The 18,019-nt window shown below is 47.3% G+C and overlaps 2 protein-coding genes across 3 annotated transcripts in view; one reads left to right on the top strand and one right to left on the bottom strand.

Moving 5' to 3' along the window:
• LOC115481199 overlaps nucleotides 1-18,019 on the bottom strand; it is a 202,175-nt gene that overhangs the window by 27,005 nt on the left and 157,151 nt on the right. The window contains 1 exon segment of the mRNA XM_030220625.1: nucleotides 15,925-17,230. Within this exon segment, the coding sequence (XP_030076485.1) occupies nucleotides 15,925-17,230 (1,306 nt within the window).
• LOC115463887 (protein ZNF783-like) overlaps nucleotides 15-18,019 on the top strand; it is a 37,102-nt gene continuing 19,097 nt past the window's right edge. For both annotated transcript variants that reach the window (XM_030194571.1, XM_030194570.1), the window contains exons 1-2: nucleotides 15-91; nucleotides 11,445-11,571. In XM_030194571.1, the coding sequence (XP_030050431.1) occupies nucleotides 65-91; nucleotides 11,445-11,571 (154 nt within the window). In that variant the 5' untranslated portion in view covers nucleotides 15-64. The remainder of the gene's footprint in view (nucleotides 92-11,444; nucleotides 11,572-18,019) is intronic.

Below are 18,019 nucleotides of genomic sequence, written 5' to 3' on the forward strand. Positions count from 1 at the left end.
TTATTTGCTTCTTCCTGGGCTTTAGAGGCAGCCACCACTGAGGTGGAGTTTGGAGATTGGGGAGATGCTGGTTCCAGAGGTTTCAAGAACAGTAAGGAAACCTGCATATTCTTTGTGTAGAGATTTGTATTATGCACAAGTTTAATTGGCTTTAAGTCTGGATCTGTGTTGTATGCGATGCTGATAGATAAATTGTTACAGAGCAAGTAAACTTTCTGAGCCACAGGACCATGAGACCCAGTATTTGAAAAAGATTGGAGGTGCTGATTGAACTCAATAGTTAAGCCCCCCCCCCAACTCCTCAAAAGAGCTGCACCTGGCTATAATTAGTTCAACCATAAATCTAGAAGCCCAAAGCTGACAGATGATTTAAAAACCCCTTGTGACTAAAGCGGGTCTCCATTCCATAGTGCAGTGGCTCCCAACCTTTTGTACTTAGTGGGGCATTCCTACTATTACTACTTATCATTTCTATAGCGTTACTAGACATACGCAGCGCTCTACACTTGAACACAAAGAGACAGTCCCTGCTCAGCAGAGCTTACACTCAGGACAGACAAATAGGACAAATAAGGGATAAGGTGCAAAGTAAAGCTACGAAAATGGTATGGGATTTGCGTTGCAAACCGTATGAGGAGAGACTTGCCGACCTGAACATGTATACCTTGGAGGAAAGGAGAAACGGGTGACATGATACAGACGTTCAAATATTTGAAAGGTATTAATCCGCATATGAACCTTTTCCGGAGACTGGAAGGTGGTAGAACTAGAGGACGTGAATTGAAGTTGAAGGGGGTCAGACTCTGGAGTAATGCCAGGAAGTATTTTTTTTACGGAAAGGGTGGTAAATACGTGGAATACCCTCCCGCGGGAGGTGGTGGAGATGAAAATGGTAATGGAATTCAAACATATGAACATAAAGGAATCCTGTTTAGAAGGAATGGATCTATGGAATCTTAGCAGACATTGGGTGACGCCGCCGGTATTTGGAGAATAAAAGCGGTGCAGGGCGGACTTCTACGGTCTGTGCCCTGAGAAAGGCAGGGATAAATCAAACTCAGATATACATATAAAGTATTACATACCATGTAAAATGAGTTTATCTTGTTGGGCAGACTGGATGGACCGTTCAGGTCTTTATCTGCTGTCGTTTACTACTATGTTACGAAGGTGGGAATGATAAAGCGTGCATAGCTACTGTACAAGTGAACAGGGGTTAAGAGTTAAAAGCAGCATCAAAAAGGTGGGCTTTTAGCCTAGATTTGAAGACGGCCATAGATTGAGCTTGATGTACTGCCTTAGGAAGACTATACCAGGCATATGGTGCAGTAAGATAAAAGAAAGGAATCTGGAGCTGGCAGTGGAGGAGAAGGATACAGATAAGAGAGATTTACCCGATGAACGGAGTTCCCGGGGAGAAGTGTAGAGAGAGCTAAGAGTGGAGAGGTACTGAGGAGCTGCACAGTGAATGCACTTGTAAAGATAAGAGAGATTTACCCGATGAACGGAGTTCCCGGGGAGAAGTGTAGAGAGAGCTAAGAGTGGAGAGGTACTGAGGAGCTGCACAGTGAATGCACTTGTAAGTCAATAAGAGGAGTTTGAACTGTATGCAGAAATGGATAGAAGTGAATTGAGGAGAGAGCTAATATGAGCATAGCAACATTGGTGGAATATTAGTCGTGCAGAAGAATTTTGAACAGATTGAAGAGGAGAGAGATGGCTAAGTGGGAAACCTATGAGAAGCAAGTTGCAATAGTCTAAGTGAGAAGTGATAAGAGTGTGGATAAATGTTTTGGTAGTGTGTTCAGAAAGGAAAGGATGAATTTTGGTGATATTATAGAGAAAGAAAAGACAGATTTTATTAGTCTGTTGAATATTGTGAAGATGAAGCTCCCACCTCAGGATCCCAGATCCCTCTTTCACTCAGGGTGAGCTGGTTCTCAGTATGCAGATTTTATGCAAATTAGTCTACTACCCCTTTCTACTCGGGGTGACCTGGTTCCCAAAAAGGCAAACATAGTCAGGTCTCAACAGGATTTTCTCATACAAATCTTTATTCCAGCCTCTGGGGCACACTTCTTTTAGCTTAAAACACTTTCACAAGCTTAAACAGTTCTTCCAGCTTAACTATTTCTTCTTACTCAGTGCAATCTTCCAGCTTAAACATTTCTTCTTGCACAGTTCAATACCCAACAGATTTCTTCCCCCTGAGCCCTCCCACACAGGCATCTGGGCTCAGTACTAACTCAGTCCTGGACACACAGTCCTTCCTTGTAGCACACAGTTCTTATACTTGATACTCTAGGGCCTTCTTACCCCAGCCGTATTAACTCAGTCCTTCTTTGTAACACACAGTTCACCACCAGGCCATAGGGCTCAGCCAGTACTTTCCATGGGGATCTTCCTGCTTCAGCTACCAGCTCTCTTCTGCAGCGGCTAGCTCTCCTCCCTCCCTGACAACTCAGGTGGGATATTAAGTGGTTAATGGCCAAACAGGACCCAGCCCATAACCTGCTGCACCTGTTTCCACCCCCAGGACTCTCCCTGGTCCTAGCGACCTCCAGCTATACATCCCCTTACTGGCTCCCTCTAGTGACTCACCCAGCCCTTCTCCCTGGACATTTTAGGGGAACAGCGCCCTCTAGGGGCCTAACCAGGGTAGGATAGCCTCTTCCTTATCACAATATTTATTTATTTGTTGCATTTGTTTCCCATATTTTCCCACCTATTTGCAGGCTCAGTGTGGCTCACATAGTACCGTAATGGCGATCACCAATTCCGGTAGGAGAAATATAGAGTGGTTTAGTGTTAATGTTCAAAGATGACAGTGTATTTTCAGTGATCAAGGAGAGAGAGTTCGATTTTTTCCAGTTCCGGAAGGAGTTTCGATTATTTTGTAGAGTTCAGGAGTTTGGGTTGGTTCTTTCTGGTATGCCTTTGTGAACAGGTAGGTTTTTAACGATTTCCGGAAGTTTGTTAGGTCGTGCATTCTTTTCGTGATGTTTGGAAGTGCATTCCATAATTGCGTGCTTATGTAAGAGAAGCTGGATGCATAAGTTTTTTTTATTTTAGCCCTTTGCAGCTTGGGAAGGTAAAATTATGTATCATACCTGATAATTTTCTTTCCATTAATCATAGCTGATCAATCCATAGACTGGTGGGTTGTGTCCATCTACCAGCAGGTGGAGATAGAGAGCAATCCTTTTGCCTCCCTATATGTGGTCATGTGCTGCCGGAAACTCCTCAGTATGTCGATATCCAAGCTCCATCCGCAGGACTCAGCACTTAGAGAATTACACCCACAAAGGGACACTCTGCCCAGCTCACCACCGCCAAAACGGGGGAGGGGAATGAACCCAGCTCATCCCCACACAAGTGGGGGAGGGGAATCCGTCCAGCTCATCCCCGCGGAGCGGGGGAGGGACACCACACCCGCCGATGCGGGGGAATCTGGCTTATCCTGCAACCGCAACTGCGGGAGGAGCTGACTGACCCTAACACCGCCGAAGCGGGAGGGGTACAAAGCTGCCCTACTGCCGCACGAAGCGGGAGGGAGCGCCGGCAGAATTTAAGTCTCAATCCAGCCCCGTAAAATGGAGGGGAGAGGAATGCAGCAGCTCACTGTAACACAAATTCGTCTCAACTCTTTGAAGAATTCATTGAAAAACTAGAACACGAAGTCCTCCTGAACAGGAACTGAAGACTAAACTTGAACCTGAAATGCAACCAGAATATAAACAGTACAGATATCTGGGAGGGGCTATGGATTGATCAGCTATGATTAATGGAAAGAAAATTATCAGGTATGATACATAATTTTACCTTCCATATCATCATGCTGATCAATCCATAGACTGGTGGGATGTACCGAAGCAGTACTCACCCAGGGCGGGACATTGAAATCCCTGACCGCAACACTGAAGCTCCAAACCGGGCCTCCGCCCGAGCAGCCACAGTCAAGCGGTAATGCCTGGAGAAGGTATGGGCCGAAGCCCAAGTTGCCGCCTTGCAAATCTCTTCCAAGGAGACGGACCCGGCCTCTGCCATCGAGGCCGCCTGAGCTCTAGTGGAGTGAGCCTTCAGCTGGATAGGCGGCACCTTCCCCGCGGCCACATAAGCCGCTGCAATGGCTTCCTTGACCCATCTTGCCACTGTAGGCTTAGCAGCCTGCAGACCCTTACGAGGACCTGCAAACAGGACAAACAGATGATCCGATTTCCGGAAATCATTGGTCACTTCCAAGTATCTGATGATGACTCGTCTCACATCCAGATATTTGAGAGCAGAGTATTCCTCTGGGTAGTCCTCCCTACGAAAGGAAGCTGCTGATTCACATGGAAGCGAGAAACAATCTTGGGCAGGAAGGAAGGCACTGTGCGAATAGTCACTCCTGCCTTAGTGAACTGCAGAAAAGGCTCTCTACATGAGAGCGCCTGGAGCTCGGAAACTCTTCTGGCTGAAGTGATAGCCACCAAAAAGACTGCTTTCAACGTCAGGTCTTTCAGAGATGCCCTCGACAAGGGTTCAAAAGGCGGCTTCTGCAAGGCTCTTAGCACCAGGTTGAGATTCCACGCAGGCACCACTGAGTGCAGAGGAGGGCGCAGGTGATTAACTCCCTTGAGAAAGCGCACCAGGGCGGGAACACATAGAGAAGCTCTTGTGTCGGCCACTGTTGGAGAAGAGCATCTACTCCCAGGGATCGAGGGTCCCGTCCTCTGCTGAAAAAGCGCGGCACTTGGCAATTGGCCGATGACGCCATCAGATCTAGGCTCGGCTGGCCCCAGCGCTTCGTGATGTCCAAGAACGCCTGAGCAGATAGCTGCCACTCTCCGGGCTCCAAGGTATGGCGACGGAGAAAGTCCGCCTTGACATTCATGACTCCGGCAATGTGGGCCGCTGACAACTGTTCCAGGTTCGCTTCCGCCCACTGGCATAGATTCATGGCCTCCTTGGCTAGAGGGGCACTCTTGGTACCTCCCTGGCGGTTGACATAGGCCACAGCCGTGGCATTGTCCGACAGGACCCGTACTGGCTTCAACGCCAGTACCGGGATGAACTCCAAAAGCGCCAACCGAATGGCTCTGAGTTCCGGGAGGTTGATAGACCACTTTGCCTCTGCAGGAGACCAGAGCCCCTGCGCTGTCCTTCCCAAGCAGTGGGCTCCCCAGCCCGACAAAGAGGCGTCCGTCGTGACAACAATCCACTCCGGGGTCACCAGAGGCATTCCTGCAGACAACTTGTCTGTCTGCATCCACCAGCTCAGCGCCTTGCGCACTGCTGGGTCCAAGGGAAGGCGCACAGCATAATCCTCCGACATCGGAGTCCAGCGCTGCAGCAGAGAGTGTTGTAGTGGTCTCATATGAGCCCTGGCCCAGGGCACTACTTCCATCGTGGCCGTCATAGAGCCCAACAGCTGCACATAGTCCCAAGCCCGAAGAGGAGAGGCTACTAGAAACTGGTCCACCTGAGCCTGAAGCTTGACAATCCGATTGTCTGGCAGGAACACTCTGCCCACCTGGGTGTCGAATCGAACTCCCAGATACTCCAGGGACTGAGTCGGGCGCAGCTGGCTCTTCTCCCAGTTGATGATCCATCCCAGGGAGCTCAAAAGAGCAACTACCCGGTCCACAGCTTTGCCGCACTCTGCATAAGAGGGGGCTTGGATCAACCAGTCGTCCAGATAAGGATGGACTTGTACTCCTTCCTTTCGCAGGAAGGCCGCGATGACCACCATTACTTTGGAGAAGGTCCGCGGAGCAGTAGCCAACCCGAAAAGGAGGGCTCTGAACTGGAAGTGTCGGCCCAGGACTGCAAAACGTAGAAAGCGTTGATGAGGAGGCCAGATGGGAATATGCAGGTACGCTTCCTTGATGTCCAAGAAAGCCAAGAACTCTCCTGCCTTCACTGCCGCTATAACAGAGCGGAGAGTCTCCATGCGAAAGTGCCGCACTTTCAAGGCCCGATTGACCCCTTTGAGGTCGAGGATAGGCCGGACAGAACCTCCTTTCTTTGGTACCACAAAGTAAATGGAGTAACGTCCCTTGCCAATCTGATTTTCTGGCACCGGAACGACCGCACCCAGGCGTATCAGGTTGTCCAAGGTCTGCTGCACTGCCACAGCTTTGACCGGAGACTTGCAGGGAGAGAGTACAAACCCGTCTCTTAAGGGTCGGCAGAACTCTAACTTGTAGCCGTCTCTGATGACTTCCAGCACCCAAGCGTCTGAAGTTACTTTGGTCCACTCGCCCAGAAACGAGGACAGGCGTCCTCCAATCTGCACTGGGCCATGGACCAGGACCCCGTCATTGGGTACGAGACCCTGGGGGAGGACCGGAGGGTGTACCTCCGGGACGGCGGTCTCTGCGAAAGGAATGCTGCTTGGGGGAGAAGTTCCTTTTGAAGGAAGAGGGGGCAGAGGAGCCCGACTTGCCCGGGCGGTACCGACGGGCTTCTTGAAACCGTCCTCTGGAGATACCGGGGCGAGCACTGGCCCGAGCCCTGACCTCTGGTAACCTCTTGCCCTTAGACGTGCCGAGATCGGTCACGATTTTGTCCAGCTCGACCCCAAAGAGCAGCTTGCCTTTAAAAGGCAACTTAGCCAGGCGGGACTTAGAGGCGTGGTCCGCAGACCAATGTTTCAGCCAAAGCCAGCGCCGCGCAGAGACTGTCTGAGCCATGCCTTTAGCCGAGGCTCTCAAGACATCATACAGTAAGTCTGCCAAATAAGCCAAGCCCGATTCCAGGGCCGGCCAGTCAGCCCTCAAGGGGGAAGCCCGCTGCACCAACGTCAGGCACGCCCTGGCCACATAGGAGCCGCAAACTGAGGCCTGCAAACTTAAGGCAGCCGCCTCGAAGGACGACCTTAAGGCCGCCTCCAATCTTCTGTCTTGGGCGTCCTTTAGTGCCGTGCCACCTTCCACCGGCAACGCCGTTTTCTTAGTCACCGCAGTGATTAAAGAATCCACGGTAGGCCAAACAAAGGCCTCACGCTCACTTTCAGGCAAAGGATAGAGGCGGGACATAGCCCTAGCCACTTTGAGGCTCGCTTCCGGGACATCCCATTGAGCCGAAATTAAGGTGTGCATGGCATCATGCACGTGGAAGGTTCTAGGCGGGCGCTTCGTCCCCAGCATAATGGCGGAGCCAACAGGGGCTGAGGGAGAGACGTCCTCCGGAGAGGAAATCTTCAAAATGCTCATGGCCTGCATTAACAGGTTGGGCAAATCCTCTGAGCGAAAGATCCGTGCTGCAGAGGGGTCATCCGCTCCATCCGAGCGGGAATCCGTCTCTTCCAAGGAATCCCCAAAGGACCGTTGGGAGAACTCAGATACGCTGCCCTCATCTACATCAGAGGAAACAGCGTCCTCTAAGGCCTGGGCATCCACCCGAGGGCGTTTACTTCCGGGGGCCTCAACCCCTTTATCAGACAAGGGAGAAGGGGCAGCGTTCTGCATAAGGAAGGCCTGATGCAGCAGCAAAATAAACTCGGGGGAGAAACCCCCCAAACTGTGCAATTCAGCAGCCTGGGCCACAGCCCTAGATGCACCCTCAACCGGCGCTCGCAAGAGCGGGGGAGAACCATGCTGCGCATACAAGATGGCGTCCGGCGCGACACTCCGCGAAGGAGCCGCGCGGGAAGAACGGCGCTTAACTTTAGCCGCTTTTTTGCCGTCGCCCAAATCAAGGGCGGCCATGGCATGAACGTCTCCCAGCTCAAGGGCGGCCCAAGAAGAAGCCGTCCGAGCATAGTGGCCGGCCAAGATGGCGGAGGCGAGCAGCGGGGGATGGGCGTTTATGGTGGGAAAAACCGCCGCGCCGGAGGAAGACCCGGGACACTGACCGGCCTCCAAACTGACACCCAACAAGGGCGAATCAGACTTTAAAACCCCCGCATCCCCGCTAGAAGCGCACACGCGGTCCGGGGAGCGATTCTTCGTGCCCTCGCCCTCCGACGCCATAGGCCACGTGGAGATCAATCGGGGAACCCCCTGCCCGCTATAAAAAGGTAAAAATTACCTGCTTCTCGCTCCGAGCTGTAACGACCTGGTGTCCCAGTGAGTAGCTGCAATAAACGTTTAAATAAACGTCGAAATAAACGCCCTTAAGGACGTTCAAATTTTTTTTTTTTTTTTTTTTAATGGAGCCAGCGGGAGGGGGGAGAAAAGGAGGGACCTGGCGCCACCAGGTTTGCACTTGCTCAAGAAGAGCCCTTAACCCCAGGCACTCAACAAAACCTAAAAATTAGGCTTGGAGGCCTAGCCAGAGCTGCTGCTGCTGTGTGTGACCACCACCTGCTGAGATAGAGAACATACTGAGGAGTTTCCGGCAGCACATGACCACATATAGGGAGGCAAAAGGATTGCTCTCTATCTCCACCTGCTGGTAGATGGACACAACCCACCAGTCTATGGATTGATCAGCATGATGATATGGAAGTGAAGATTTAGGTAAGAGCATGCTGATCCTTTTGTGTTCCTGGTTGGGAGGTCTGTAATGTCTGCCATGTAGGCTGGTGCCTCTCCATTAATAATTTTATGAACTAGGGTGCAGATCTTGAACGCTATTCGCTCTTTAATTGGGAGCCAATGTAGTTTTTCTCGTAAGGGCTTAGCACTATCGTATTTTGTTCTTCCGAATATGAGTCTTGCTGCGGTGTTTTGGGCAGTTTGGAGTTTTTTCAATATTTGTTCTTTGCATCCAGCGTAGATTGCATTGCAATAGTCTAGGTGACTTAGAACCAATGATTGTACCAGGTTGCGGAATATTTCCCTCGGGAAGAAAGGTTTTACTCGTTTAAGTTTCCACATTGAATGAAACATTTTCTTAGTAGTGTTTTTCGCTTCGCTCTCTAGCGTGAGGTTTCGGTCAATTGTAACACCCAGAATTTTCAGGTTGTCTGAAACAGGTAGGGTGTAGTCTGGGGTGTTTATATGTGTGGGTTTGTTCGTATTGTGTGGAGATGAAAGGATGAGACAGTGTTTTTTTTCTGCGTTGAGTTTTAATTGAACTATATCCGCCCATGAGTTCATAATCTGGAGGCTGAGTTTGATTTTGTTTGTGATTTCTGTTAGATCATGTTTGAACGGGATGTATATCGTGACATCCTCTGCGTATATGTAGGGGTTAAGGCCTTGGTCGGATAGGGCTTTGGCTAGTGGGGTCATCATTAGGTTGAAAAGGGTTGATGATAGCGGTGATCCCTAGGGTTCTCCACATTCTGGTTTCCATGGTAGCGATGTGTTCGAGTTTGCCATCACCTGGTATGATCTTGCTGTTAGGAAGCCGTTGATCCAACTGAGTACATTTCCACCGATCCCAAAGTATTCTAGTATGTTTAATAATATTGTATGATTGACCATGTCGAATGCACTTGACATGTCAAATTGTAAGAGAAGTACACTTTTGCTGGTTGTAATTTCTTGTTTGAATTTGGTTAGAAGAGTGATTAGTACTGTTTCGGTGCTGTGGTTGGAGCGGAATCCTGATTGTGATTCATGTAGTATGGAAAATTTATTCAGGTAATCAATGAGTTGCTTGGTTACCATGCTTTCCAGTAGTTTAACTGCCAGAGGGATAGATACTACCGGTCGGTAGTTGGTGATGTTCTTTGCTTTTTTCTTCGAGTCTTTAGGTATTGGGGTGAGTAGTATATTACCTTTGTCCTTAGGAAAGAGTCCATGTTGTAACAAGTAGTTTAGGTGTGAAGTTAGGTCTGTTATGAAGCGTTGCGGGGCAGATTTTATTAGGTTATTAGGAGATACGCCCAGTTTACAGTGGGATTTGGCGAATCTTTTAATCGCTTGGGTGACGGTTTCAGGATTGAGGAGTGCGAAGTTTGTCCAGATTCGGTCTGCTGGGTACTCATCCAGAGAATATGTGCAGAGAAAGAGATATCTTTCTATCAAAGATATTCCCCAAGGTTACAAGCTGATGAGACAGGAAGGATGAGAGTGTTATCCACAGAAATAGAGAATGGGGGAAGAGAAGAGTTGGGTTTTTGGAGGAAAGATAAGAAGCTCAGTCTTGGTCATGTTTAGTTTCAGATGGTGGTGAGACATCCAGGCAGCAATGTCAGACAGGCAGGTTGATACTTGGACCTGGATTCCTGCTGAAATTTCTGGTGTGGAGAGGTAGATCTGGAAACCATCAGCATACAGGTGATACTGAAAACCATGGGATGAAATCAGAGTACCAAGGGAAGAAGTGTAGATGGAGAAAAAAAGAGGTCCCAGGACAGATTCCTGAGGTACACCAACTGAGAGTGGGATAGAAGTGGAGGAGGATCCACCAGAGTATACACTAAAAGTACGGTGGGAGAGATAAGAAGAAACCCAGGAAAGAACAGAGCCCTGAAATCCAAGTGAGGACAGCGTATCAAGGAGTAGGTGGTGATCAACAGTGTCAAAAGCAGCAGATAGATTGAGAAGGATGAAGATAGATTAGAGACCTTTGGATTTGGCCAGGAACAGGTCATTGGAGACTTTAGCAAGCGCTGTTTCAGTTGAATGAAGAGGGTGAAAGGCAGATTGAAGTGGATCAAGAATAACTTGAGATGAAAGAAAGTCAATAGAACGACAGTGAACAGCACATTCCAGTATCTTGGACAGGAAAGGGAGAAGAGAGATGGGGTGATAGTTGGAAGGACAGGTTGGGTCCAGTGAAGGTTTTTTGAGGAGTGGGTGTAACTATGGCATGTTTGAAGGCATCAGGAAGAGTTGCAGTAGAAAGTGAAAGATTGAGGATATGACAGAAGAGATGACAGTAGGAGAGATAGTGCTGAGTAGATGTGTGGGAACAGGATCAGAGGAATAGGTAGTCAGTTTAGAGGAGGAAAGAAAATGTATAGTTTCTTCTTCAGTGATTTCAGAAAAGGAAGAAAGGAGGCAGGGGTTGAAAGAGGGTTGACAGAATGGATGAGGGAAGGTAAGGTGGGGGTGACTTGGTTGAGAACTCAAGGTTAATCTTGTGAACCTTATCATGAAAGAACTCAGCCAGAGTCTGGGGAGAAAGTGAAGGGGGAGTTGGAGGTGAAGGCACTTTGAGGAGAGAGTTCAGTGTGGCAAAGAGACTTTATCAACTGGATATAGTAGTCCTGTTTGGCAAGTGAAAGAGCAGATTGGAAGGAGGTCAGCAAGAATTTGAAATGTAGGAAGTCAGCATGGGATTTCAGCCAAAGGCATTCGGCAGAGCAGGCACAGGAACGTAGTGGTTAGTGCAGCGGACTTTGATCTGGGGAACCGGGTTCAATTCCCACTGCAGCTCCTCTGGGCAAGTCACTTAAACCTCCATTGCCCCAGCTACAAATAAGTACCTTTATATACTTTGTAAACCGCTTTGAATGTAGTTGCAATAACCACAGAAAGGTGGTATATCAAGTCCCATTCCCTTTCCCTCCCTTCTGAGCACCACCACGTCCCTGAGTGTGTTTCTGGTTTGTGTTTCAGATGCGGGTGACGTTTGAGGACATCGCTGTCTCTTTCTCCCAGGAAGAGTGGGAGTATTTAGATGAAGGGCAGAAGGAACTTTACAGGGAGGTGATGAAGGAAAACTATGAGACCCTGATTTCCCTTGGTAAGAATTGCCTTGTCTGCATTTTTAAAAGAGGAACAGCATCCTTGAGTACTGGTAGAACTGAAAAGTGAGCTTGTGGAGCTACTGCTAGTGATATGCAATTTATCCTTAAAATCGAGCGTGGTACCAGAAGATTGGAGGGTGGCCAATGTAACGCCCATTTTTTAAAAAGGTTCCAGGGGAGATCCGGGAAATTATAGACCGGTGAGTCTGACGTCGGTGCCGGGGAAAATGGTAGAGGCTATTATTAAAAACAAAATCACAGAGCACATACAAGGACATGGATTACTGAGACCGAGTCAGCACGGCTTTTGTGTGGGGAAATCTTGCCTGACCAATTTACTTCAATTCTTTGAAGGAGTAAACAAACATGTGGACAAAGGGGAGCTGGTTGATATTGTGTATCTGGATTTTCAAAAGGTGTTTGACAAGGTACCTCATGAAAGGCTACAGAGGAAATTGGAGGGTTATGAGATAGGAGGAAAAGTCGTATTGTGGATTAAAAACTGGTTGAAGGATAGGAAACAGCGAGTGGGGTTAAATGGGCAGTATTCACAATGGAGAAGGGTAGTTAGTGGGGTTCCTCAGGGGTCTGTGCTAGGACCGCTGCTTTTTAATATATTTATAAATGATTTAGAGATGGGAGGAACTAGCGAGGTAATTAAATTTGCGGATGACACAAAGTTATTCAAAGTCGTTAACTCACGACAGGATTGTGAAAAATTACAGAAGGACCTTACGAGACTGGGAGACTGGGTGGCTAAATGGCAGATGATATTTAATGGGAGCAAGTGGAAGGTGATGCATGTGGGAAAAAAGAACCTGAATTATAGCTACGTCATGCAAGGTTCCACATTAGGAGTTACGGACCAAGAAAGGGATCTGGGTATCATCGTCGATAATACACTGAAACCTTCTGCTCAGTGTGCTGCTGCGGATCGGAAAGCGAATAGAATGTTGGGATTTATTAGGAAAGGTATGGAAAACAGGTGTGAGGATGTTATAATGCCGTTGTATCGCTCCATGGTGCGACCGCACCTTGAGTATTGTGTTCAATTCTGGTCGCCGCATCTCAAGAAAGATATAGTAGAATTGGAAAAGGTGCAGCGAAGGGCGACTAAAATGATAGCGGGGATGGGACGACTTCCCTATGAAGAAAGATTAAGGAGGCTAGGGCTATTCAGCTTGGAGAAGAGACGGCTGAGGAGAGACATGATAGAGGTATATAAAATAATGAGTGGAGTGGAATAGGTGGATGTGAAGCGTCTGTTCACGCTTTCCAAAAATACTAGGACTAGGGGGCATGTGATGAAACTACAGTGTAGTAAATTTAAAACAAATCAGAGAAAACCTTTCTTCACCCAATGCGTAATTAAACTCTGGTATTCGTTGCCGGAGAACGTGGTGAAGGCAGTTAGCTTGGCAGAGTTTAAAAAGGGGTTAGACGGTTTCCTAAAGGACAAGTCCATAAACCGCTACTAAATGGACTTGAGAAAAATCCACAATTCCAGGAATAACATGTATAGAATGTTTGTACGTTTGGGAAGCTTGCCAGGTGCCCTTGGCCTGGATTGGTCGCTGTCGTGGACAGGATGCTGGGATCGATGGACCCTTGGTCTTTTCCCATTACTTATGTACTTATCTGATTTATTAAAAGTAATTTGAGATATTTTCTGTATCTCCTCCACTTCTGAAACTTCCAGGTGTGATCAGGATTTGTTTTGTCCCTGCTCTCTGTCTTAGGATGACAGTGTGAGGGCAGGACTGAGGCACTCCTAAGAGCTTCCTGTGTGTCCTACAAGATTCCTCCTCTTCAAATCAAAACGATTTTTCTCCAGTTGTTGCATCAAAGCTGAAAATAAGATTCAGAGCAGCTCAAATGCTCAGGTCCTGGCTGTAACAGAGTGTGTCAAAGTAGCTGCTAAGACCAACTGCTAAGACCAATCAAAAGTGTGGTGTTGTGTTCCTTGATCTTTCCTCAGCTTTTGACATTGTGCAGCTGCAGAATTGGACAGTAACAGTTTGTTACTTTTGAGGAAACAGAGAGCCGACCACCAGTGCATTAGATTACTGCATGAGACTTGTTGAGTAGAACATTTGAATTCATCCTTTTCTAAGACTTTGACCTCAAGTTCTTGGCATAGAGGTCAAGGGCTGCAAGTTCAGTCATTAAAAGCTGTAGAGACTGAGGAGTACTGTTCCAGCTTACAAGGTAAAAACCCTGGGCAGAGACCTTTGTAGCCATGTGTGATGAAAGAAGGATCTTGTGCCTATGCAACTCTTCAGCCAATATCACTGTGATATCATGACCCCTAAATAGAGAATGACACAGGGAAAAAGTTTGTCCCTGTCCCGTCCCCGCAGGTTCTGCCCCTGTCCCCATGGGCTGTGTTCTCATCTCCAGAAGCCTCAAACAATTATGATTTTATATTTAAATCTTTTATGCTTAAATGATTTTTATTGATGAAATTTAAATACAACCATATTTTATATACCGTAGTACAAAGTATAAATTTGTCAATATACATATCCAAAACGAATTATCATCATTCTTTTTATCCCATTCTCCCTTCAGTACTAATCTAGTCATAACACACTCAACAACCTATTAACCCATTCTCCCTCCCTCCCTCCCTCCCAACCCACCCCGCCCTCTTTATTAATAATATACTTCACCGTGTCACATCCTAATTATAAAGTCAAAAGGAAACGTCTTCCTTTAGGAGGGAGGGTAACCCATAGTGGTTCCCACATTGGCCGGAATCTGATGCCTGAAGCACTCTCGAGATCTGAAACCCCACATCTGTCCAAGCGCATCTGAGATATTAGCTGTGACCTCCATCCTTGTACGGATGGTCTCAGAGTGGACCGCCACATCTTCAAAATGGATGTAATCCCCAAAAATATGGCCAGTTTAATACATCCCTTGAATCCCTCAGGGGGAGCTGACTAGAATTGATATCTATGAAAAAGTAGTAAGGGATCACACACTACGGTACAATCCCACAAGTGTTCCACCCCCTTTAACAAATCCTTCCAAAATCTCTGTACAAATGGGCACAGCCAGAGCATATGCCCTAGTGTGGCGAGTTCCTCTCCGCACTTAGGGCAGTTTCCACTACTCGAGAACTTTGCACGGAACGCCCTAAGTGGAGATATGTACAATCTCATAAGCCACTTATACAGCCTCTCCCTCTGTGGTAACGAGAGCCTCTGCGTGTACAACGACACCTCACACCCCAACTCCCTCGACCAGCAAAGAGCCAAATGCACATAATCCGCCTCCTCCGTAGTGTCCTTCAAGAATTGATGATGACTGTTGAGCCCCCAACGAAAAAGCCTCTGATAACACTTCCACAACATCCTCCGTCAAATCCGTCCAGGGTAAGAACCCTACATAGTGTTTCAGTTGAAGATACTCAAATGCCCAGGGGGAATGCCATATTGGGTTTGTAACTCTGAGTAAGTACGCATACGACCTTCATCTGTGACCACATGTGCTAGGTACACAATGCTCTTTTTTGCCCACATACCAAAAACACTTTTCCCTTGCCCCGGATGTGCAAAAGACACCGGTTCTCAGCGGTCTGGCTCTCTATCTGTAACAATCCCGCATTTATTTATTTATTTATTTCAGAACATTTATACCCCGCTTTGAGGCTGCTTTAAGTGGTATAAAGCGGGGTATAAATGTTCTGAAATAAATAAATGCGGGATTGTTACAGATAGAGAGCCAGACCGCTGAGAACCGGTGTCTTTTGCACATCCAGCGCCATGCAGCCCTCAAAGGCTTCAATAATGGGTGTTTCTTAAAAGCATGCTTTGGTAAGGTATTCCCTGAGTGTATTAAATGACTAAAATGAACCTCAGGAAATAAGGTTACCTCAACTGATGTTAAAGAAAAATCAGACGAGCCCCGATACCAGTCATTGATATGACGCATCGCACATGCTATTGTCAAGAATCTAATATTCAAAAGGCCCATCCCCCCACCCCCCCAATCTCTCGGTGTAGAAATCCTATCAAGTGAAAGTCTGGGCCGTTTCCCTTGCCATAAAGAATCCTGTAAAATTCTCTTCAAAACTTGCTCCTCACGGTATTTAAGAAAAAAGGGAAGTTGCTGAAACACATATAGCCATTTAGGAGCCAAAATCATATTAAATAAGGCTATCCGCCCCCACAGCGTAAGTGGAAGGGCCCTCCACAATTCTAACTTACTCCTAGTCATGTCTAACAATGGGATAACATTATCATTATACAAGGCCCCTAGATCCCTGGTAAGAAATACCCCTAAGTATTGCACTTCGAGTCTACCCACTGAAGTGGAAACTCTCCTTTCCAGGATCTTCTTACCTCCTTGTCTAACGCCATCACGCCAGACTTCTGAAGATTTAAGATAAATCCCGACAAGGTCCCATACTCGCGTATCAAGTTCAGGGCAGTCAAAAGAGAAGACTGAGGGTCGGATAGAATGAGTAGAATGTCATCGGCATATGCGAGAGCTTTCACCTCTTGATCTCCCACCCTCACTTCCTGTATCCCAATATTGGAATTTAGTAACCGGATCAATGGTTCCAAAACTATATCAAACAATAATAGAGAAAGTGGGCATCCCTGCCGGGTTCCCCGATGTACCTCGAAACTCTCGGACTGTCCTCCATTAACTGCTGTGTGTGCTTCCATACTCTTATATAGGGCCCTCAGTGCTTTTATAAAACCATCAGGCAATTTTACCCATTTGAGGACTTGAAAGAGGAACCCCCACTCAACTCGATCAAATGCCTTAGCTGCATCTAGGCTGACTACTATCGTCGGGTCTTTATGATAAATACTGTGAGCCACAGCTAAAAGAACTTTGCGTATATGCAAAACAGAATGACGTTTAGGGACAAATCCAACTTGAGCTGGCCCTATCAAATCCGGGAGATGAGTCATCAATCTATCAGCTAAGATCTTTGCCAACAATTTAATATCAACATTGATTAAGGAAATGGGACGATACGACTCTGGCTCCTCTGGCAACTTCCCTGGTTTTAACAAGAGAGAGATCCGCGCCGTATTCTCGAATGCCGGAAAGCTCCCCACTTGAATAACCGACCGATGATACTCAAACAGTGGCCCAAGTAAGCAATGTTGTAATATCTTATAGAACTCGCCGGAAAACCCATCCACCCCTGGCGCAGAGAAGGATTTTAATCCTCTAATAGCTCGTTGCAATTCTTTAGGCTGCAAGGGAGAATCTAACGTCCTCACCGCCTCCTCACTAATGCGAGGCATTCCCGTACTTTCCAAAACTTTCTCCACCTTACCACCCTCTACGACTTCATTCTGCGCATATAACTGTTGAAAATGATTCCGCAATATTTCTTGGATTAAATCCGGCCGATTTACAACTTTACCCTCTTTATCCTTCAGCACCGATATCGTCCGATTTCCACCTCTTGCCTTTACCATGGCCACTTGTGCCAACTGGTAATTGTCTCTATGAGTCACCATAGGAGAAGCTATATATATGCGCTTGGCTCTTTGCAATTGCCGATTTAAGTGGATAATGCTGGTCGCGGTTTTCTTATGGCTTGCTGCTATATAAGCAATCAGCTCTCCCCGAATCACGGCCTTGGCAGCGCACCAAAATAGCAACATACTCTCCCCATTTTGCCTGTAAAATATTTTGAAAATCTTTATTCTTGGATAAATAACTGGGGAATCTCCAATCTCTGCTGAGGTTGAAACATCTCGGGGCTTCCAGCTCAAACCACACGGGAGCATGGTCTGAGATCACCACCTCCTCTATCCCAGACTCCATAACCTAAGGAAAAATTCTGTAGCCACTAGCATATAATCGAGGCGTGCCCATGAGCCATGAGCTCTAGATCTGTGTGTAAAGTCCCTCCCATCAGGATGCAGTAACCTCCAAACATCTACCACAGAGAGAGAAGCGGCAAATTTCCGTAACATTCCTCTATCTCTCCCCCCTGTGCAATCTTCTGCTGGATCCATCAGTGTGATCATGTCCCCTACAATGATTAATGGTTTCCCGTGAAATGGAAGAAGATCTCTCAACAATCCTGGGAAAAATTGAGCATCGTATGGGGTGGGGGCATAGATATTCAATAGATACATTTCTCTGCCTTGCATCCATAATTTAATCAATATATAACGGCCCTAAGAATCGTGTAAAACGGTCTCAGCAGTGCATGCCAATTGTTTATGAAACAAAATTGCTACACCCCCCTTGCGCCCATCAGAGGAGGCACAATTGACTTGTCCCACCCACCCTTGTTTAAGTTTAAGATGCTCTTGTTCTGACAGCCTGGTTTCTTGGAGGCATGCTATATCTACTTTGAGGTGTTTCAAGTCCCAAACACAACTTACAAACAAAAATAAAAACCTCCGGGTCCCAGCCCTGCCCCGGTGGTTTGATATTCCCTACTACCCTCCTCTTATC

This window comes from Microcaecilia unicolor, chromosome 1, assembly GCF_901765095.1.
Source record: "Microcaecilia unicolor chromosome 1, aMicUni1.1, whole genome shotgun sequence".
Lineage (NCBI taxonomy): Eukaryota > Metazoa > Chordata > Amphibia > Gymnophiona > Siphonopidae > Microcaecilia > Microcaecilia unicolor.